Source organism: Malania oleifera, chromosome 1, assembly GCF_029873635.1.
Source record: "Malania oleifera isolate guangnan ecotype guangnan chromosome 1, ASM2987363v1, whole genome shotgun sequence".
Lineage (NCBI taxonomy): Eukaryota > Viridiplantae > Streptophyta > Magnoliopsida > Santalales > Ximeniaceae > Malania > Malania oleifera.
The window spans coordinates 110,516,706-110,541,558 of record NC_080417.1 but is presented as its reverse complement, the minus strand read 5'-3'; the positions used below and the strand labels follow the sequence as shown (position 1 = coordinate 110,541,558).

Genomic DNA, 24,853 nt, shown 5'->3' with positions numbered 1-24,853 from the left:
TTTCAGACCTTAATGTACGGTGATTTTGAACAGGATTGACATGTGCGATTTGCTATAGATCAGAATGCCTTGCAAGACTCTCAATCCTGACATGTTCTTGACATGCTGCGAATCCAATGAAATGTGTTCTCACCTCTTCCTACATTGCAGGGTTGCTACCCATCTTGTAAGTGCCCTCTTTTGTTGTTTTGGTGAAGCCTGGGTGCCACATTGGGCTGTTGGCTACTTTTTGCTCATGATATTAGGGTTCTGGAAAGAGTAGGAAGGGAGAAATGTTGTGCTGTAGTGCAGTGTTAGCTATTTCGTCGTATGGATCGAAAGGAATGCAAGAACTTTCAATCATTGCACAACTTCCCCAGGTTTGTTGTGAGATAGAATAGTCTTTTTAGCAGCTCCATTGGCCCATTCTTTTGGGTTTTTTAGGAATTTGCCGCTGCCTAATCATGCTGGGGATTGGCAGGCAGCGCTAATGTAAGTTTTCTGGTTTTATTTTGTTTTGTTCTTGGGATGACATCTTGTTCTCCCCTTATTATATAGTATAGGTTCATCGTTAATGTAATTATTTTCTTTTATAAAAAAATGCATTAAAGAAGATGAAAATTGGAGAAATTGTAGTGCCGGATGAAGCCCCTATTTTAGTTTGGAAATGTTTAGGAGATAATGGAGTAATATTGGTTGGTTAGTTTATTATGCAAATTTGTATGGAGTAAGAAAATGCATGATGACTGGTGGAAAAGCATTTTAATGCCAATACAAAAAATAAATAAATAAATAAAGGAGATTCAAAATTACAATTACTATAGTTGAATTGAACTTCTGTGTCATAAAATGGAACTTCGGGAAAAGGCAATTGAACAAAACTAATGAATTATATAAAATCAATTTGGTTTTATCTCAGTAGAAGCTTTACATCTATTTATAGGATTAAAGGAAAAATTTAGAGAGGGGAAAGGGACTTGCACGTGATTTTATTGACCTAGAGAAGTTCAATGATGGTTTTAGAAAAATAAAAAGCTAGTAGGTATGTACATGTTATTGAAGATATGTATGATGGGGTAATGATTAGTGCTAGGACGACATGTGGAGAGTAATAAAATTTTGAATCACAATATGTGTATATTGACCTTATGTTTAGAAGCTTAGAATTTGGATCTTGAATTTGGGTTTGTATGGATTTCGATACAATGCAATGGATAATTACACAACGTTTGATCCAAATTCACATAAATACAAGTTTCAGACTTGAAATCTCTCAAACACAACACATAGGTTTGCTTTGAGTTATTTTTTTCTAGTTATGGATCAACTTACTAGACATGTGCAAAATGAGGTTCCATGGTGTATGTTGTTTGTGGATGATATTGTCTTGATTGGTGAAACTAAAAGTGGAGTAGAATTGAAGCTGGAGTGTAGAAATTTTTTGGATTGTATAGGTTTAAGATGAGTAGAAATAAGATAGAATATATAAAATGAAACTGTAATCATTCTAGAGAAATAATGGAGAAAGAATTCAACTTAATGACCAGGAATTTTTTGGATATATTATCCATGTTTAGGCATGTTGCATGATTGTAGATGCTGTCAAAATTAGAAGAAAATTACTACAAATGACCAACTATGCTATGCGGATTGTTGGGCAACTAAGAAACAACCCCATCCAAAAAGCAGAATGAGAATGCTAAAATGGATGTGTGGTATGACCTGAAAAATAAGCTAGGAAAGAACATATTTGTTGTAAATCAGGTGTAGCACGGGCAGAAGATAAAAAGGGTGGTTAAGATGGTTTGGGGACCTGCAACATAATAACATTCTAGAGACGGGCGAGTTGTTACTGCCAGTAGGAGAGGGGAGGTTGACCTTGAATAACTTGGACGAAGGTATTGAGGATGTGACAGCACTCCAACTGTGGAAGGATACCGTCCTAGATTATGTTGAATGATAGAAGACGATTGTAGCCAGCCCTACTTAGTGGGACTTTATGGCTTTGTTATTCTTGCTGTTGGTGCTTATGCTACAACTTCCATTGGCCAATAAATAGCCAAGCATCATCAAATGGAGCCAAAGAGCAAAATTGGATCCTTTTGTCTTTAGGAATTCAAGGGTGTATTAATGTCTTCATATATATAATTGTTCTATTATGTGAATATTGGCGGGTTTGGAGTGGTGGAATGGGTTCAGGTAGGAAAATCCGATCTCACCCATTGTCCCAAATCTGCCTTGGATCACAAAACTAATTATTCCATTTATTGCTACAAATCTGTTTATGATCTACCAAATCAGCTCCTTTAAGGACATATCAGGGCGGGATATTCACCAATTCTTATCCAGTTGCATCCCTACTATATATAATATACAAATATATAATTTATATCTACTAGGGTGTTTGTTTGGGGGGGGGGGGGGGGTGTTGTATGGGACTATGGCATTGAATCACCAAATTTGATAAGCATTGTCTGTGTTCTGATTCCAGCAAAGCCTTGTGATATTCCCACTTACTAGTCCTAATTTGATGTTCTATTTTCTCATTGCAGTCGCTGCTTTGTGATCCAAACCCAAACTCCCCGGCAAATTCAGAAGCTGCACGGATGTTTAGTGAGAACAAGCGAGAGTACAATAGGAGAGTGCGTGAGATTGTTGAGCAGAGCTGGACGGCAGACTAACTTGCGAACCACAGCAGTTCCTTGTGCTGAATTTGCTCACAGCTTTTGAGGGTCTGAATCTCCCTTAAACTTTGATGGCTTGCATAGTATTGTTGTCATATTAATAACAGATCTATCAAAACATTTGCTGCTTAAAGACAATATTTCCTGATTGCTTGTAGGAACATGATGCTTCTTTTTCTGAATTTTAGTACATGTTGCGTTGCTTGTGAGTCATGTACATAATTATTTGTTTGTATCAAATGGGTCCGTGATCTTCTAAAGTTTCTCGCCTCGTATCATAGATACATTCTTTTCCCCTTGACTCGTAAAAATTTAGGTTTGTGATTTGCTGTTTTACAAAATTTCTTGATCTTGTGTTTAGAGCATGGAGTTGGGATCTTGGAGTTTAAATTTGTATCGGGTTGGATAAAAGATAATGCAAAACTGTATTATTATTATTATTTTTCTAAATTTACACAAATTTATATTCAAGTTCTGAAATTCATGCTCCAAGACACAACTTGAGTTTGTGCATCTTTGTTGTCAAGTCCACAAGCGAATTCCTAGTTCTAGAAAATAAATGTTAGTAGCTGAATCTTTGTCCGTAGGGACACTTTCACACGAGAAGTTCTTGTATACCATACTTGTGTTGCCTCACAAACTCGCTTTCAGGATCAATACCGAGAGAACAAGAAGAGTTGGAATGATAGGTCAGTGCCCCAGTTCTTCCATTCCCAAGTCAACTAATGAAGGTTCGGCTGGCCTGTCTTTGAGAAGGGCTCTTCCTAAGCCTTTACTTTTATGCCTTGCCCCAATTTGAATTTAAAAATTTAGAGTTTAAACAAAATGCAGTATAAAATTATATCAGGTATTTCATGTATGATTATCAAGATCCATCTTTGTTGAGAATTTTTTTCTCAAGGAGGCAAGGATTGCTGTCTTTCTTGAATATCATTTGTGTTTAGCTTGCTCCTCCAGATATCTGCAAATACCCATAAAATAGCAAACGATTTTCTTTCTAAAACCATCTGTACTCTTTTTAAAACCTCTAAATGAGGTAATTAACAAATCCTCCACAGGCAATGTTCAAGCTGTTAGTGTTTGCAACAAGTTGTTAGTGTTTTATGGATGGATTTATGGAGGCAATGTTCCAAGTTCAAGCTGGTCACTTATGGGTAATACTAGAAATTACTTGTTTGACTACTTGAGGCTTCATTTGAAACTTGAAAAATATGGACAAAAGTGAAAATGTAAAGAAATTTAATTTTTCATGTTTGTTTATCAAGTGAAAAAAATAAAAAATAAAAAATATGTCAAATTAATGAATGAACATTTTACTTTATACACCATTAACATTTAATTTTTTTTAATTATTAATTATTGTAGAACAAATTTTTATTGTTAGTAGTTTTTAATGGAAGATAAGTTTCTTCTCATTTTTTTTTCTTCTTTTTCACCAAAATCGCGAAGGGACTTATCACAGGAAGTACCAAGCAAACTAAAATCAAATGTTGTAGCTCATATAAGAAAATCGAGAAAAAAATTCTTGTATAGAACTAGTAACTCATATATTGACAATAATATAATTTTAGAAAAACTCAAAACTAATTGCAATTAGATTGGAGATACCATGAACTACAAACACAATTAGATAACATTTTTAAAAATGATTTGTTTGGAAAGGAGGAAAAAATGTTCATTAGAGAAAAGAGATGCTTCTTTGATAGATTTAAAATCTTTTTCTTGACTGCTTGAAAAGAAGAAAAAAAATAGTTCAGGGAAATAAAATTTTAAACTACATATATGAAGATAATCTAAACACTATTAGATTAGGAAAAAAAAAAAACATGAACCATAAACACAATATTGGACATGAAAAGCCCTTGAGCATAAGCTTAGGTGGTAAGGACTCGCGTCAAACGGCCTTGGACAAAGGTGAAGTCTGGTGTTCGAATTCTGCCGTCTGCAGCGCACATCCGCAATTTACCTTTAATGTGTTGGTTTAGGGCACGACTGGCGTAGGCGTGAAATTAGTCTGGTGCATAAGCCCAGGACACTTGACGATATTAAAAAATATATATATTAGAAATGAAAAAAAAATCATTGGAGAGGTTTATTGGCCTAAATTGTTGAGTTTGTTTTAATTTTTAAGAGCAAAATGGACTAAGGTGATAATAAAATGGAAATTGTATTGGGTATGATAAGTTACAAAAAAGTTATTTACATAAAAAATTGTATAATTTCATTAAATGGAAATTGGAATATGATAAGAATGGATATTAAATTTTAGATTCTCATTTATTTTATATTAAAAATAGGGTAAAATTTTGTAACGCCCCCAACTTTTTAGAGTATGACATTTTACCTCATTAGTTTTTAGTGACTATCAATAAACTCACTAAGATTTAATTTTATTAAAAAAAACCTTCCGTTAGTCAACTGTTTAATACTATAAATTTTTGAAATCTAGCTCCTTTCTACGGCATGACTCAACATGTATGAAAAAAAAAAATTACCCTTAATAAAATAATTTTTTAACCTTTTCCTGTGTTAGGAAAATGATATTAATTTAATAAGTGAAGTTGAAAAAAAATTATCAATTAAGTATGATATCATAAAAATCAAATGGAAAGCAAATTGGGACTCCTGTCTCGAATAGGTCATTCCTATCAGTTTGATTCCACCATTGATATTTACAACAAGATAATCCTATAATTATTTTTAAAAAATTTAAATATATGAAAAACTTAAGAATCATTTATAAACCATAAAAAATTCCTATAATTGTAACACTAGAGGTACAAAAAATTGGTTAGTCAAATTGGGAACCGACCTGCTTTTCAAGGAGGGGTGAATGATATATTTCATAACATAACAACCTAATAAAATTGATGAACCAACCAACTTTGATAGGTTATTACAATTTAAATACTCAACTATATATATCTACACTATATATAAAAGTATGAATAGTATAAATTATTTTATAAACAAAAATATCTATCACTTTTAAAGGAAACACTAAAAGCACCTAAAATATGTAATTTTAAATCAAGTTGTAGACATAAGTTTTTTTTTTTTTTAAATAAATTTCTGAAAAAACCAATACTCCTAAATGAAGTACATTTATCTGATATATAATATTGTGAAAAATCAAATGAACAACAAAATAACACGATCTTACAATGTAGCACTCAACGGTGAATAATACAGAAACAACACAATCACGTAGATTATATGAAAACAATAACAAAGACACAAAGAATTACGTGGTTCGGCAATGCCTTCATCCATGGGAGCAATCAACAATGATTTCTTACTATTTTGTGTCAAAGACACAAACCACATTACAAATACAACATATACAACATATATATAAAGTTCCCGAAGGCTCTCCCTCCAAAACCCAAACCAACTTAACATCCCAATTCAAAATTTGAAAATTTGTGCTGGGTTCCCGAGCCAAATTGTCAGCGGTTTAACACTGAGAGCAAAATCTCTCTGAAACTAGACCTGTATCCATCAACGGTTTCTTCAGCAAACTCCAGCATTATGTTTTTACCATGTTTTCTCTTTGTGCATGCCTTCCATTTAATATATGAGTCACACGTCACAACAATCTCCACCTTAGCAAATATACACTCCTTAGGAGAAGATGAAAACATAAACCTCGCTACTCCACATTGACCTTAGGATATTAGGTTGGGACCGTCTCCCTTCTAGCATCTGGAGACAAAAATCAAGTCTAAGTAATGCTTGAACTTGTCTGTGGTAGCTTCGGCTTCTGCCATGAACTTCAATTCAGTTGTAGAAGTTACAATGCACCCTGAACTTCCGACAAGACCTTCCCACAACAGTAAACATAAACCCTATTGTAAACCTTTTGTTATCAAAGTCTCCTGCATAGTCTGTATCAACAAATCTCACAACTAATAGATTACTCTGTTGCTTACTGAAACACCCCATTGCACCAACATAAGGAACCTTTGGCATATCCCGAACATCACCGCCCGTTCTTGGGTATTGAGCGGTAGACAATTTACATTGATTCTCCACAAACCACCCTAAGACGACAAATAAAATCTCCCTGCAGTTCTATCCACAAAGCCACCCTCAGATGACCTCAATCTCCCTACAACTTTGTCCTTGTGAATCTCCAACCAAGACTCTCCTTGGTTGTACCCAAAATCTTCATGCCAAAACCTTTTCTCAACAGAGTTCCCATCCCAGCAAAAAACATGTTATCCACAAACAACATAAACATCATCCCCTTGCATCCTATCACCCCCTTCTCTTCTGGAAGCTTCACCAACTCTCATATTTGATTCTTATGCAGTAACTCCATTTCCTCTACCACAGCACTAATCCATTTATTTTTCCCTCTTCTGTGCACCACATCTTGAAGAATAGTAGGAACCTTACGGGTAGTAATGAATGATTAAAACACCAGAACATCAAATTTATACCTGAGTGGTGACCTGATAGTGCATCTGGGTCCACTGTTATCTTGCTGGTATCTCGAGTTATAACTCCCTACATTATGAACAATGTCATCTCTACCCCGAGTCTGTAACTCCACTTACATCACATGTTCATTGCTGCTACAATTTTCTAACATATGTTTCTCTTCCTTTACTTGAGTATGTTGCACCATGATATTCTCACCAAAAACCATATCTCCACTAATCACCACCTTGTTTGCCATTGGATTACTTAGTTTGAACCCACCTTTCTTATACCTCAGAAAGATGTACTGTCAAGATATTACACCAAGTTTAGATCTCCCCTCACTAGAAATGTGCACGACTGGACATCCAAACACTCTCACACTGGAGTGATCTACCGCATAACTTGTCTAAACCTCTCCTGCAAGTCTCCCATCTAGTGATACCCTTGGCGATTGATTAAACGAGAAATGCACCATACTCACTGACTTCATCAAAAAGTTCCTTGCAAACCCTACATACGGCCTGTCATGCTCACAAAACTCCTTGAATAAAACTAGCGTACTCAATACCAATGTTTGACCCGAGGGCATCTGTCACGCCTCGAACCCCGAAATGGGACCCAGAGGTGATAATGTAACCTAACCTGTCCCTGTATCATACAAATAATCACAGATACAGTACAAAGGATGAGGGTTCAACCCCATGGGGTTCCCAGGCATCCTAAACACATCCAATCACAATCATGTACGCAGTGGAAAAAATATTTCTATATCAACATATGCAGTACCATACCAGAGTCTATACATGAGCCAAACATAGCTCTATCAACATGTACAACGGGTGCCCAAATACAACCCAAAATGGCAACCGAACAAAACTACAATCCTAGCACTTACCCAAGCACTAACGCAGTACACCGACCACTACGCTCCCTACGCCAGGACGCTAGTTCTGGTTACTCGAAGGACTGTAAAAATGTACGTACAGTAGGAGTGAGATACCTCTCAGTAAGGAAGAACACATGTTATATTGGTGTGTGGCATTTGAGTGTTATCATGATACAACATACACGCAGTTAAATGCATTCTAGTACTAATTTACACAGTGCATACACGCACACATACGACGGTTATTTATACGCAGCCCCGTCACAATACATACACATGATCAGTAATCCTCAGTGTCGTCACACTCTTTGGCCCAAAGCCGGCCCATGACATACGACGTTGGCCTGTAGCCAACCCGCGAACACGGCACCACCGGCACATGGCTAGTCCCTGACTCCCATGGCATCGTACTGACGCTAAACTAGTGGATCCACACCCTTCGGCCTGATTTGCCGGAATAGGCTCACGCCCTCGAATATAGAGCCGGACACTCTTGCCTACATGGCAGGCGATAACACGCCCTCGGATATAGAGTCGGACACTCTCAGTACCCGGAACAATTTCGGAACCGCGTTCCTACTAGCATTTCAACATATCACACACACATGCATGCTCATATAACCAAACAAACCACACTCATTTGGTAATCTAAATCATGGTTTTCCAAAAAAATACAGTTTAAAAAAGTCAAGGCACGACCATCCCAATATTGCAGTATAAATCACACATATACACGGTTTTCAACAAAACCCGGGATTATGCCCGTCGCCCCCTTTTTCCCAAAACTGTAATAATGAAAAACCCATAGTTTTCCCCATTGTTGACCTTATTGGTCACGCCCGGTTTTGATTATGACAAATACTCATTGTATCTAATGAGTAGTTGAGTTTTTGTGCAGGAATCAAGAATGATAAGATCAAGATGTGCACAAAGCAAGAAAGGCTTGAAGACAATTTCATAAACTCTTAATTATAATATTTTCCAGTGAAATTGTCTGTAATAGTAATTAGGGTTTTTCGGTTTGTAATAAGCTCACACACATCACATGAATGATTTACTTTGTAAGCTCAAACCGAACCATAGAAAGACCTTAGGATGTACCTTCGGTCGACCGACACTGGACTTCTTCGGTGTCTTCAAAATTGGACCCCAAGTGACCTTAGGACACTCACCTCTGCACTTGTATGTAATAGGCACTTGAATAAGGTTTTTATGTTGCAAGAAGGGACCGAAATGCACACTTGGTGCACCTTCGGTCGACTGGCCAACTCAGTTCAAATTGACCCGGTCGACCGAAACCGGTCCGGGTCAACTATTTGATCCGGTCCCGATCGACCGACCCCTTATAGGTCATTTGACCTCGGTCGACCGAACACCCTGAGAGTCAACATTTTGACCTCCCGGTCGACCGACCAAAATTGTACTCTAACTATTTGGTCGACCGAAGGGTCTTGGGAAAATTCCCAACAACCCGGTCGACCGAGCCGAGCAGTTCAAAAAGGCCTCGGTCGACCGAACCGCGGTATTTTTGAAAATCGCCTTTTTCCGGTCGATCGACCACTCAGTTCAAAATGCTCCCGGTCGACCGAGCTACTTGAGCCCTGGTCGACCGAACCACTTTTGGTCGACCGGACCTCTCGGGTTGTTCCCATTTTTACCGTGGTTAATATTTTTCTAAACAAGGTTAAAATGCATTAAACTCCATTAAACTTTTCTAATAATACCCTATAGGTCCCCAACGGTCATATTTTCTCCCTTGTCTATATATATGCCTTCATTTGCAAAGATTAAGGGGGATTAGCCACTTTGATCAGGGAAAATTCTTTGAAAATCCAAAACCCTATAATACTCATTCTTAAGCCTCCTACACTCATACTTACCTTCTCATACAAATTAAACCCTTTGTAAGTTGATTGAGTGCTAGTCTAAGTAGGTTTGCTCTCCCATTCATATTTGATTGTTCTATTATCCTTGAGAGCTAAACCTTGAGTATTCTTAGGGGACTTTATTAATAAGTCTATCCTAAGAAAACTTTGATAGATCTTCTAAGATTTGCACCTCCATTGCAACATCTTAAGAAGATAGTATTTGTATTTTGGTTGCAAAACATTTTCAAATATCTACTGTGTTATTAATCTTGAAAATATTTGATGAGATATTTGATAGTGTGATAAAATCTTTGTTGCAATACTCGTTAACTCATATATCTTTTGCTGAATACAAAGATTGAATATCCTTTTGCAAACCAAACTTATACGTTGCTAGAGCTTCATATACATATGTGTATTGAGAAAACTTGTTGATTGAAATATATGAAGTCTGGATGATATCTTTGTTTGAGCACTTAGATTGAATATCTTGTGATACAAAGATCATTTAGGTTTGCACTCTCACGCACTCATTACAACGATAGTAAATCTATTTGAGAGTTGACATCTTAGACCACACTGAGCTTACAAATTATTTCATATTTGTGGTGTATATTATTGCGCGAATTTGGGTACATATCTGCTTTACTTGAAAGCACAATCACTGTACCATTTCAGTATAATACACATTGGTTGTATTTCCAGGCACGGGCCTGAAGAGGGAGACTAGCCCTGGAATAGTCCCGGATTGGCTTAGACCCGGTTAGGAAAGCTAGGTGCGTCGTCCTGTTAAGGCGTGTAGGTTGAGGTCAGCCCCGCTAATTGACCTGGTTAAGGTTGAGGTCAGCCCTGTGTTAATTTGACCTGGTTGTAAACGGTGCCGCTCCACCCTTAAGTGAGCTCTTAGTGGAATCCTCTAGCTTGCGAGCTTGAGGCGGGGACGTAGGCACGGTTGGCCGAACCCCGATAACATATCGTGTGTTCATTTATATTTCCGCACTTTATATTAGCCGCACATGTATGTTATGGGTGAATGATGCGTATGACTTAAATTTCACATTATACTTATCTACGCATTTGAAAATTGAATAGGCAGACCCTAGGTTGTGTATATACTGCTGTTTATCCGGCATAACCTAGGTGATAAATTTTAAAATTCCAATTCACCCCCCCTCTTGGGAATACACCAATTCTAACACCCATTAGATCCCCCCAAATGAGTATCCAAAACACACACAGGACCGTGGACCATAGTTCCATCGAGTCCAATTTCAAAAATAACCAATATACACATAGTTCCCTTTACCTTAACCCCGTAAGCAAATCCCGAACTCCAAGGTTCCTAAACAGCGAACCGAGTTCCAAAATCTACAAATCACAGTACAGAATATGTTCACAAGACAGTTACCTACAAATCTACAGGATCAGAATTGAAAATCGAGCCTTACCTCGATTTTACGCCGAAATCCAAAAATCTCCGAAATGAGATTCCGATCCATAGAAGTTGTAGAGAATCCTTCCACGATCCTCATGGTAGCTTCCGTTTTTCAATTCCGTCAACGATCGGAGAAGAATTCTAGAGAGAAGGAGTAGGGAGAGGTTTAGAGAGAGAGAGAGAGAGATATTTGAGATTTCTTAATGAGGAAGCAAAGGAAATTTCCTTTTATAGCCCTTTGACTTGGCAATTTTCAATTTTTCCCCTTTCTTAATATTTAAACCAAATTTTCATATTTCGGGTTCTTACAATCTCCCATCCTTACAAAAATTTCGTCCTCGAAATTTGCCATCTCTCATTCCCAGATTCATACATATAATCAAATACATAGACACAACTTAAGAGCGAACTGGCGATCATCACAGCGCAGTCCCATCATACACATACACATAGACACAACTCAAGAGCGAACTGGCGATCACCACAACGCAGTCTCATCATACACATACACATAGACACAACTCAAGAGCGAACTGGCGATCACCACAGCGCAGTCCTATCATATACATACACATACATACCCTCACTTATGGCGAAGGAATATCGTGGTTACATATACAACAGTCTCAGGAGTTCACAATACTCACACTCTCGATGACTAACCACCTATCCCAACCCACAGTAGGATCATGTACAAGTGCTCAAAATAATTGTGGATACGTTCGGCGTATTTTCTTTTCCAGTTCTCAAGAAGCTTCCTCAAGCTCATGGTTTCGCCACAATATCTTCACTAACGGTATCTCTCTGGTACGAAGCTTCTGAACTTTACGGTCCAGAACCTGAACACGTATCTCCTCATACACTAAAGTATCCCCAATTTCTAACTCATTATAACCAATAACATGCGAAGGATCCAACACTTACCTCCTTAACATGGAGACGTGAAACACATCATCTACCCTCGAAAGTGCTGGAGGTAATGCAACTCTATAGGCTATCGGACCCACTCGCTCAAGTATCTCGAATGGTCCGATATACTTCGGGCTTAGCTTGCCCTTTTTGCCGAATCTCATCACCCTTTTCATCGGAGCAATTCGTAGAAATACCTTACCCCGCACCTCGAACTCTAAATCATGGCGGCGAACATCTGCATAACTCTTTTGCCGACTCTGAGCCGATCTAATTCTCTCTCAGATCAAACCCATCTTCTCAGACGCCTGCTGCACAAGTTCAGGTCCTAAAACCTGACGTTCACCAACCTCATCCCAACACAAAGGAGATCGACACCTCTGACCATACAAGGCCTCGAATAGTGCCATCCCGATACTAGATAGGAAGCTGTTGTTATAAGCGAACTCCACAAGTGGCATAAACTGTATCCAACTACTACCGAAGTCTAACATACAAGCTCGCAACATATCTTCCAATATTTGTATCGTCCTCTCCGACTGTCAATCAGTCTGGGGGTGGAACGCTGTACTGAAAGTAAGCTTCATCCCCAATGCCTCCTGCAAGCTCATCTAGAATCGAGAAGTAAACCTCGAGTCCTGATTTGATACTATGGACATCGGTATCCTGTGCATTCTCATAATCTCATGCACATACAAATCTGCTAGCCTACTAAAAGGATAGCTAACTTTCGTCGGTATGAAATGAGCAGATTTCGTCAATCTATCCATGATCACACAAATAGCATTCTGCCCGTGAAGCGCTGGTGGCAAACCGGTTACAAAATCCATGGAAATATGCTCCCATTTCCACACCGGAATAGGCAAAGGCTGCAACGGCCCTGCCGGCCTCTGATGTTCAGCTTTCACCTGCTGACACCTCAGACACTGCTTCACGAACTGAGCAATCTGCCTCTTCATACCAGACCACCAGAAAGTCTCGCGCAAGTCCCGATACATCTTCGTACTATCAGGATGTACCGTAAACATAGAATGATGCGCTTCCTCCATAATTGTCCTTCTGATCTCATCATCTTTCGAAACACACAGTCTAGTCCCAAACCTCAGTACACCTCCCTCAGAGATGTTAAACTCCGTAGCCAGTCCCTACTGTACCTTTTCCACAACCTCCCAACTCTGCATCACTAGCCTACACGGCTTTTATGCGCTCAAACAAAGTCGATTAGACCACCAAACCAGCAAGATAAGCCTGATGATCACCAACCACCAACTCTATACCTGAGCTTTCCAAATCTTGTCTAATGTGATACTGAGTTACAACCGCAGATACAGCCGTAGGCTCTGACTTCCGAATCAACACATCAGCCACCATATTTGCCTTCCCCGAGTGATAACTGATCGTGCAATCGTAGTCCTTAATCAACTTTAGCCACCGCCTTTGCCTCTTATTCAACTCCTTCTGCATGAAGAAAAACCTGAGGCTCTTATGGTCAGTGAAGATCTCACACTGCACCCCGTACAAATAGTGTCCCCAGATCTTCAGTGCATACACAACAGCAGCCAACTCCAGATCATGCGTAGGGTAATTCTTTTTATACTCCTTCAGTTGCCGAGAAGCATACGCCTCAACCTTACCCTGCTGCATAAGCACACATCCTAAGCCCTTCAGAGACGCGTCGCTATAAATCACAAATCCACCATCCCCCGAAGGAATGGTCAACACTGGAGCAGTAACCAGCCGGTGCTTCAACTCCTGAAAGCACTGCTCACAATCATTAGTCCACTCAAACTAGACTCCCTTCCTGGTTAATCGAGTCAGAGGTCCAGACAGTTTAGAGAAATCCTTTACAAACCGACGATAGTATCTCGCCATTCCTAGAAAACTCCGAACCTCCTGCACATTCTTTGGCCTTACCCAGTCGACCACAGCTTCAATCTTGCCAGGATCAACTGATATTCCATCCCCAGTAACCACATGGCCTAAGAACGCAATCTGACTCAACCAGAATTCACATTTCTTCAACTTATCATACAACTTCTTCTCTCGCAGAATTTGTAACACTAACCTCAAATGTTCCATGTGTTCTTCCGTACTCCTCGAGTATACCAGAATGTCATCAATGAATACCACCACGAACCAATTTAGGTACTCATGGAAAACCCTGTTCATCAGATCCATGAACACCGCCGGAGAATTCGTCAACTCAAAAGGTATGACTAAAAACTTGTAGTGGCCATATCTGGTTCAGAAAGCCGTCTTCGCTACATCCTCCGCTCTAACCCTCACCTAATGATATCCTGACAGCAAATCGATCTTCGAAAAGACCCACGTCCCCTGCAACTGGTCAAAGAGATCATCTATACGAGGTAAATGATAATGATTCTTCACAGTTACCTTGTTAATCTCACAGTAATCAATGCACATCCGCATCGACCCATCCTTCTTCTTCACAAACAGTACTGGAGCTCCCTAGGGTGAAACACTAGGTTGAATGAATCCCCTGACCAATAATTCCTGCAGCTGCTCCTTCAACTCTCGAAGTTCTGCTAGAGCCATCCGGTACGGAGCTTTAGAGATCAGCGCCTTACCAGGCAGCAACTCTATCGCAAACTCCACCTCACGTTCCAGAGGTAAACCAGGTAAATCATCTGGGAACACATTTGGGAATTTGCTGACTACCCGAATATCCTCGAGTCTCAACTCATCCCGCGGCTGTTCCTCCACATAAGCTAAGTACCCCTGACATCCGTCCAAGAGTAGCCTCCTCGCCTGTAGTGCCGACAGAATTTGTGGCGCTGAACGCACACACGATCCCACGAACTCGTACTCCTGCTCCCCAAGAGGTCTGAAAACTACCAGATTTCTACGACAGTCGATCACGACATAACTGGAGAACAACCAGTCCATCCCTAGAATGACGTCGAACCCTGACATGTCATATACCGCAAGATTCACAGGTAACAGCTTTCCCTGAATTTCCACTAGGTAGTCTATCAACATCTTCCTACAGAAAGATACACTCCCAGATGGCGTAGTAACAACTAATACCTCATTCATGTCTCGGGTCTCAATCCCACACCGTCCCACAAAATTTACAGATACAAAAGAATGGGTTGCACCCGAATCAAACAAAATAGAAGCTTTATTTGAAAGCAATAATAAGGTACCTGTCACCACGTTACCTGCATGCTCAGCGTCCACTAGAGTAAGAGAGTATACTCTGGCTGGAGCTGTATTCGTCTGAGCGGTTCCCCGAGGTATCTGATTACTCCCTCGGTCCCCATTAACTGCAGGCACGTCTCGCCTCGGTGCTCGACAATCATGAGACATGTGGCCTGGCTAGCCACAGTTGTAGCAACTACCCCCAAATGACTGGCACTCTCCCTCGTGCCACCTGTGACATCTGATACAACGACCACCAGTTTGGCTCCCTTGACAATCTTGGCGCTCGGTATTCTGGCGGTCACCCGAGCCCTTGCTCCTCTTCTTCCACGATCCCTAACGAGATCCTGTTTGAGAACCAGAAGGTATTATCCTCTTCCTCAATTCCTGATCTGCCTCATCCTCTCGAATACCAGTCTCGATCACCGTGGCCTTATCCACCAATACCGAGAACTCATGGATCTGAAGCATACCCACCAGTCTGCGGATATCCTTCCTCAAACCCTTCTCGAACCTTCGAGTCTTCTTATACTTGCTCGAGATCATACATGGTGCAAAAGGGACAGCTCTATGTATCGAGCCGCATACCCCTGCACCGTCAAACTCCCCTGAGTCAGTGCAGAAAACTCATCTACCTTCGCATCACGTACTGAAGCCAGGAAGTATCTTTCAAAGAACACCTCCTTGAAACGGCTCCACGTCATCTCCTCAGGACCAGCTCTCTGCTTCTCCAACAAATTCACCGCAGTCCACCATCGACCCGCCTCCCCAGACAGCTGGAAGGTAGCATAAAGAACTTGCTGCCTATCCGTGCAGTGCAGGACCTTCAAGATCCTCTCAGTATTTTCCATCCAGTCCTCTGCTGTCGTCGGGTTAGGTCCTCTAGATAATGTCGGAGGATGCATGCGTGTGAACCTCTCAATGGTGCACCCCGCAGCAGTAGGAGAGCACTCGCGTCTCCTCACACTCCGCCTGATCTCCCGCAATACTTGCCTCGTCAAACCTCGAGGCATAGAAGGAGACTCATCACTCGCAGTCTCCTCGGAGCCACTTCCCAGGTTATTATCCTTAGGCTCCATTCTGCAACATAATAGGAATCTATCAGTATCCCTATAACACACACAGTTAACACAATGATCTACACTAATCGCGTTAACTACTTCCTACTAGGTCTAGGTTTGTCCTATCACACCGACATGAAAGTCATTAATAATCTGCCATACTTTTATTGGAATCGTCATCCCAGGAAAAACATGGAATACCATCGACAATTCCTGGTCTAGTAACCGAACAACCCTCAACCAACTCTACCCATATCCACATCCTATACTCTAGTATGTACTCATAATTAAGCCTAACCAAGTCTACGAGATCTAGTAACCTGGTTGGCTCTGATACCAAGCTGTCACGCCCCGAACCCCGAAATGAGAGCCGGAGGTGATAATGTAACATAACTTGTCCCTGTATCATACAAATCATCACAGATACAGTACAAAGGATGAGGGTCCGACCCTGTGGGGTTCCCAGGCACCCTAAACACATCCCATCACAATCATGCACGCAACGGAAAAAGTATTTCTATATCAACATATGCAGTACCATACCAGAGTCTATACATGAGCCAAACACAGTTCTATCAAAACGTACAATGGGTGCCCAAATACAACCCAAAATGGCAACCCAACAAAACTACAATCCTAGCACTTACCCAAGCACTAATGCAGTACACCGGCCACTACGCTCCCTACGCCAGGACTCTAGTTCCGGTTACTCGAAAGACCTGTAAAAATGTACGTACAGTAGGGGTGAGACACGTCTCAGTAAGGAAGAACACATGTTATATCGGTTTGTGGCATTTAAGTGTTATCATGATACAACATACACGCAGTTAAATGCATTCTAGTACTAATTTACACAGTGCATACACGCACACATACGGCGGCTATTTATACGCAGCCCCGTCACAATACATACACATGATCAGTAATCCTCAGTGTCGTCACACTCTTTGGCCCAAAGCCGGCCCATGACATACGACGTTGGCCCGTAGCCAACCCGCGAACACGGCGCCACCAGCACATGGCTAGTCCCCGACTCCCATGGCATCGTACCGACACTAAACTAGTGGATCCACACCCTTCGGCCTGATCTACCGGAATAGGCTCACCCCCTCGGATATAGAGCCAGACACTCTTGCCTACATGGCAGGAGATAACACGCCCTTGGATATAGAGTCAGACACTCTCAGTAACTGGAACAATTTCGGAACCGTGTTCCTACTAGCATTTTAACTTATCACACACACATGCATGCTCATATAACCAAACAAACCACACTCATTTGGTAATCTAAATCATGGTTTTCCAAACAAATACAGTTTAAACAAGTCAAAACACGACCATCCCAATATCACAGTATAAATCACACATATACTCAGTTTTCAACAAAACCCGAGATTCAGCCTATCGTCCCCTTTTTCCCAAAACTATAATAATGAAAAACCTATAGTTTTCCCCGTTAGATCCCCCCAAATGAGTAGCCAAAACACACACAAGATCGTGGACCACAGTTCTATCGAGTCCGATTTAAAAAATAACCAATATAAAGATAGTTCCCCTTACCTTAACCCCGTAAGCAAATCCCGAACTCCAAGGTCCCTAAACAGCGAACCGAGTTCCAAAACCTACAAATCACAGTATAAAATATGTTCACAAGATAGTTACCTACAAATCTACTGGATCAGAATTTAAAATCGAGCCTTACCTCGATTTTACGCCGAAACTCGAAAATCTCCGAAACGAGATTCCGATCTGTAGAAGTTGTAGAGAATCCTTCCACGATCCTCGTGGTAGCTTCCGTTTTCCGATTTCGTCAACGATCGGTGAAGAATTCTAGAGAGAAGGAGTAGGGAGAGGTTTAGAGAAAGAGAGAGAGAGATATTTGAGATTTCTTAGTGAGGAAGCAAAGGAAATTTCCTTCTATAGCCCTTTGACCTGACAATTTTCAATTTTGCCCCTCTTTTAATATTTAAACCCATTTTTCATATTTTAGGTTCTTACAGTATCTCTATCAATCTGATTTTCCACCTCAACCACAAGTTAAACCTGACAAACCTTTCTAACTCGTGTTGCATGAGATATACCAAGACCTTTCGTGATAAACTCTCGAAATACATATGTCCACCCTGTGATGTTATCCTCACCAATCCCCAAACTTTTGAATACATGTATTCATCAATATGCCCTAACCACATATGCCACAAAACATTTGACTCAAATTATACAGTTGCAACTCTACCTACAACTGTGATACCCTATAGTGCATAGATATTTCTCGCCAACTTTTGTCCTTTCATTACCATCAAGTCGCCTTTACACACTTTCGGACTTATAACTATACCCATTACAATTTAAAGTGTCCAATGAAATCACATTCTTCTATAGATCTAATATGTAATGACCCAAAAAATAATATACATGTATGTATAAAAATAATAATAAAATAAATAAATAAATAAATAAAATATTAATTTAATAATTAATTGAATAAATGAATAAATAAAACAAATAATATATTACTTATTTGTATGTATATATATATATATATATATATATATATATATATATAGGTGATAAGTATACAACAGGACAAAGTAATATAATAATAATAATAATAATAATAATAATAATAATAATAATAAACGATGTCGGTAGGAGAAAGAGTTCAAGTCAAATTTGAACCCGCCCCCATCCCCGCCCCCCCCCCCACTCCCATTAATGTCTTTTGTATTTTTCCCTCCCCCATGTAGATACATACTTCGCTTTCATTAAAGCAACCATTTCCCAAGTACCTTTCATAAAAGAATTCAATCCCATTTTTTTTCTTTTTTTCTTTTCTTGTTTATTTTGTCTTAAAGTACCCTTACCCATTTCGTGCATGCAAATCTCATGGATGTACACGTACACGCCACCTTGCCACTTGCATGCGTACGCATCTCCTGTTAAAATTCAATATCACCCTTCCTCAATTCCTTTTAAATAGATCAGTTCCTAAATTCATTTTCATAAAAAAATTCAAAGAGGAATTGAAGGAAAAAAGTGAGAAAAAAGATTTAGTAGTGAACAAAAAATTTTTATACACTTAAAATTCTCACTCTTTCACTCTTTCCTACCTTATTTTAGGAATTCATTATTTTATCGTGTTAAAGGCATTTATTAATGTAAGTGGGTTAGATTATGTCAGATTTTTATAAAATGTATATATATCCAAGTTTATTTGTAAGTGGGTTAGATTATGTTAGATTTTTATAAAATGTATATATATCAAAACTTATTTGTAAGTGAGCTTGATTATGTTAGATTTTTCATAAATATACGTGATTTAAATTAAGTAAGTGAATTTACTTATATTTGTTTTATTTAAATATATACTTGAGTTAAATTAAACTATGTGGATTTGATCATATCGGCTTTTTATTTAAATATATCTGAGTTAAATTAAAATACGTGAATTTGATCATACCCACTTTTTATTTAGATATACCTGAAAATATTTTTGTTACGAAATATTATAGATTTTCTCAGGTAATTTATAATATTATTATAATGATTAGCATGCAAATTGTGTGATATGAGCTTATCTTATTACATAAATGAGCAAATATGATTTTTTACGATATTATATTTATTAAACGATTTATTATGAATGATAATGAAATTTTATTACAAGTTTTATATTAAAAAAAATGATGTGATTTTTATGATACTATTTTTATTGCATAAATTATAATTGTATGTTTTAAAAGACTTGATGGCTTGACAATTATGTAGCTTAGTACCGCAACTTATAGTTATAAATGCAATCACGCTATTGTGTAAGTATTGGTGTATGACAGTGGATTTCTCCTGAATGCACATCTGGATCGGACCAGAACTTAATAGGAAAAATCACATTTATTATTGATGATGATGTTTAATTTAATTTGATCGGCCAACCAGTTAAATTCAGTTTTTAGACCGTAGAACCCAATCATGAGGGTAAATATGACACCCACAGGCCAAAAGGAGTTTTTTTCTTTTTATACATATTTATATATTTATGAGATCAAGTCCATTTATTAGGCCTAAATAATGATTTGAAGGAAAAATATGCATATGTATATATATATATATATATATATATATATATATATATATATATATATTTATTTATTTATACATGACTATATTTAAAGGGCCTGCATGATGATTTACAGTAAAGGAAAATATACACATATATGTGAACAGAGCCCCGTTTAGTAGGGCTAAATGATGATGTGAAGAAAAAGTATAAATAAAAAACTATATGCATACGGCTATTTGGATAAAAATGATTTATAATTATTCAAATGCAGTTTTTAACAGTTAAATTATTAAATGAATTTTTATACTGTAGAGCTAATCTTAACCACACACTGATAATAATCTAGTTTTTACTTACAGAGTGTTGTCTCTCTCCAATTATTATCATACATTACAGATACCTTGAGGAGCATACCGAAAATCAGAGTGACGTAATGAAAGCATGGGTAGGATAGAAAGAGCTACTACGATAAATATTAAATTGGTTATGTTTATAATGTTTTGGAATTTTTTTAGTACTCTCGTAATAAATGTATTTGAGGTTATATTTGCTTCCGCTGTATAATTATTTATAAGAACCAACACGGGTTCGGGCCACTATACCGCATGCCTTACATCACATAAATTTTTCACAACACCACTATACATTTTAATTTTAATATTTCTTATTCCAATTATTTTGTATAAATCATCATTTCCCATTAGAACATAACCAGAATTAACTGACTTGTAGGTGTTGAACCAATTTCTAATTGGTGTCAATGATAAGAACATCCGAAATCTAGAATCCAAGAATCTGTGAGGCGTTCTAAACCTGATGAAACAAATAGCATATCACCATCACTGCTTCCTGAGTCTCCTTCACTATATTTGCAGATTTTGACAAACCATATTGATTTTTAGCATTCCCCTTCTTCCACTCCGAACACTCCAATTTTATGTGTCCACTTTTCCCGCACTTAAAACACATTATGTCCTTTTTCTTCCCAGACTGCAACCGAGATTCATTTCTACTTGACTCGCTTCGGAAATTGCTTCTCCCACGTTCCTCGTTACCCTTTACCATATGCCCTTGACCATGTGAAATTTCATCGCCCACTATCTTTCTTTGATGAAAATCCAGTAATGTGCTTGTTACCTCTTCCAAATTTAGGATTTCTTTGTCCCATGTTAGAGTAGTAACCAAATTCTCATACATGTGAGACGCAGGTAGGGAATTCAATAGCATTAGCACCTTATCATCTTCCTCAAATTCCACATCAATCCGCATTAAATCACTTATGATTTGATTGAATGCGTTGATGTGTTGGTTCAAATTTGAACATTCCAACATCTTAAGCCAATATAACCTTTGCATAAGAAATAATTTATTCGTAAGAGACTTAGACATATACAGGCTTTCAGGTTTTTGCCAAACAGCCGCAAAAGAATCCTCTTCCATGACGTGATATAACACGTCATCGGCCAAACATAATCTGATAGTTGCCACAAACTTTACTTCCAATTCCTTCTAATTTGTAGCATCTTACTGCATTAATAGATCCTTCACCATTCTCTGCCATAAACCGAAGTTTTTGATTCCATCAAACTTAACAATATCAAACTTTGCAGAAGAGTTCTAGAGACCATTACAACAATGCGCTGATACCAATTTGTTGTGAAAAATCGAATGCATAAGGAAATAACATGATATTACAATGCAGTACTCTACGATGAATAATACAGAAACAATACAATTACACAGATTATATGAAAGCAATAACAAAGACACACATAATTACGTGGTTCCGTAATGCCTACATCCACAGGAGCAACTGAAATGATTTCTTACTATCTTGTGTCAAAGACACGAACCACATTACAAATACAACATATACAACGTATATATAAAGTTCCTGGAGACTTTCCCTCCAAAATCCAAACCAACTTAACGTCCCAATTCAAAATTTGAAAATTTGAGTCGGGTTCTCGAGCCAAACCATCGACCGTTTGCAGACATATTGTCGACGGTTTAATATCTAGAACAAAATCACTCTGAAATTGGACCAAACCATCGACGGATACATGACAACCGTCGATGGCTTCCTTAGCAAACAACAGCATTCTGTTTTCACCATATTTTCTCTTTGTGTATGCATTCCACTCAATATATGAACCATATATATATATATATATACAAGTATGGACAGTGTAAGTCATTTTATTGACAAAAATAATTTTACGAAAATAAGATCAAATAATCTTTAAAAAATTAAATTGATATAATGTATTTATATAGAAAGTAAATTCAATCAAAGTTAGAGGAAGTTACATTTAGAATGTTAAAAAGTTAATGTTTGAACTTAAATAAAAACCTTCCCTTTAGTTAAGAAATGAAATAAACTAACATCCATATTTATACTATAATAAATTAATAAAAGAGTGAATAAAGTAAGTTATTTCATAGGGAAAAAAAAATATTGTCAGATTTATTTTGAATTGGACAAGATTTAGACTTAAAAAATCCATTTAATTCAAAAAATAAAATAAACATAAAGGCATTATAAATTTTAAATAGAACATACATCCCAAAATAAATAGAAATATTCATTTGATGTCTTCTAAAATTTTTGTGGAGTGTCTAACATCATTTATATAAATAATAAATATAATTTTAAAAAAATAAATATTAGTAATGAAATGAAACTATAAATTTAGAAGTACCCTCCAAATAATAAATTTTAAATTTATTTAAAATTTTAAAACTCATTTGTTGATTCTAGGTAGCAAATGACAATTTAGAAATCGTAATAAACTTGTTAATATTTTTTTTATGGCAAGAAGTCGTAAATTGAGATTTTAATAAAATAAAAAATAATGAAAAATTTACTTATTAAGTTTTTTTTTAATCTATAATGTTATATAATTTGAAAATTCAATATTTTCATAATTTTAGTTTGAGTATTTGTGTCAATCTTATATTGGTAAAGATTTTTCATGTCCTTATATTTGCACGATATTATGACAGTATCTCACGTAAATGTTAATATTTTAATTTTTTTAAAGATATAAATGTTTATAAATAATTTTAAATATTCAAACTTTAATATTTGTAAATTAAATTATGAAAATTTATTATTAATTTGGTTTAAAAATATATCTAAATTTATTAAAAATTATAAAAATATTTTGTGCAATATATATTATTCATATATAATCAAGTGCAACACGCGTAATATACGTATGTTTTTAAGCTGTATTTTATATTTAATTTGCACAAAAAATGTATGCAACAAATGTTTGAAACATTATATTTATTTAAGTTATTTTCTAATTTATCACTATCATTCATTTATTTTTATTTTTATATTTTTATTTATTTTTTAAAATAATTAATATAATTATATTGTCATACTTATGTCAATCGGTTGACTTGAATTGGTCGAATTATTTAGACCGGTCAACCCAAAAAAATTAGTTGGATGCACACTTAATTTACATTTTCAAAATATTGTAATTAACTAACAAATTTTCTTAACTTATTTTTTAATTGATGTTATTTTACTAATTTATCTTGTCACAATTGAATGAAAAAAAAATAAAAAAGTAATTTTATTATGGTAAAAAATTATTTTTTTACCTAAACTTAATGGTTGACAAATAGAAGATTCTTTTATATCCATAAAATTAAATCTAATTAATTTGGTAGTTTTAAAAAACACAAAGTGTGAAATGTCATAATCAAATAATTTATGTGGTGTTATTGAATTTTACCCTTTAAAATATTTATACTAATATATTGAAATATGTCACATTATCTTCATACGCATCCAAACCTAGAATATAATTTTCTTAGAATTTTGAATTTTGAATTATATAACTATTTCTGATTGGTTTATTTTGAATTCCTAAACTTCTATGAATGACTCATTTAACAATTTAATTATTATGATTTTAAATTTCTTAATTGTATATCTAAATTTTGATTTGCTCGTTTTTTGACTTTTGAATTCTCATTAATGACTCATTTAATGGTTTAACTATTTTTCATAATTTTGAATTGAAATTTTATTTTAAAATGCATGTATCTCTAATCTTATTAACTAATCAAAATTTATTAATAATTATATTTATGTAAATCTAACATTATAAATCTTCTCCAATTATACCTAAATTCAATTTTTTTTTTCTATTTGAATATGTTTTCTCAATTATCATCAAACCCTTTAACAATCCCGTCTTCCTCGTCACTTTACATAGTTCATTTTTTATAGTATGTTATTCATCATTGTAAAAAGATTATTATAAAAATACTGATCATTTTATTAGTTGTTATAAATTTATAGAAGTTTTTAAAATACTAATCATTTTATTTATAATCGGTTTCAAAATATTTATTTATT

General features: G+C 36.8%; 1 protein-coding gene across 2 annotated transcripts in view; it reads left to right on the top strand.

The window, feature by feature from the left end:
- LOC131164021 (ubiquitin-conjugating enzyme E2 2-like) overlaps positions 1-2,923 on the top strand; it is a 28,492-nt gene extending 25,569 nt beyond the window's left edge. For both annotated transcript variants that reach the window (XM_058120925.1, XM_058120933.1), the window contains exon 6: positions 2,532-2,923. In XM_058120925.1, coding sequence (XP_057976908.1) covers positions 2,532-2,660 — 129 coding nt within the window. In that variant the 3' untranslated portion in view covers positions 2,661-2,923. The remainder of the gene's footprint in view (positions 1-2,531) is intronic.
- Positions 2,924-24,853: the final 21,930 nt, after the last annotated feature.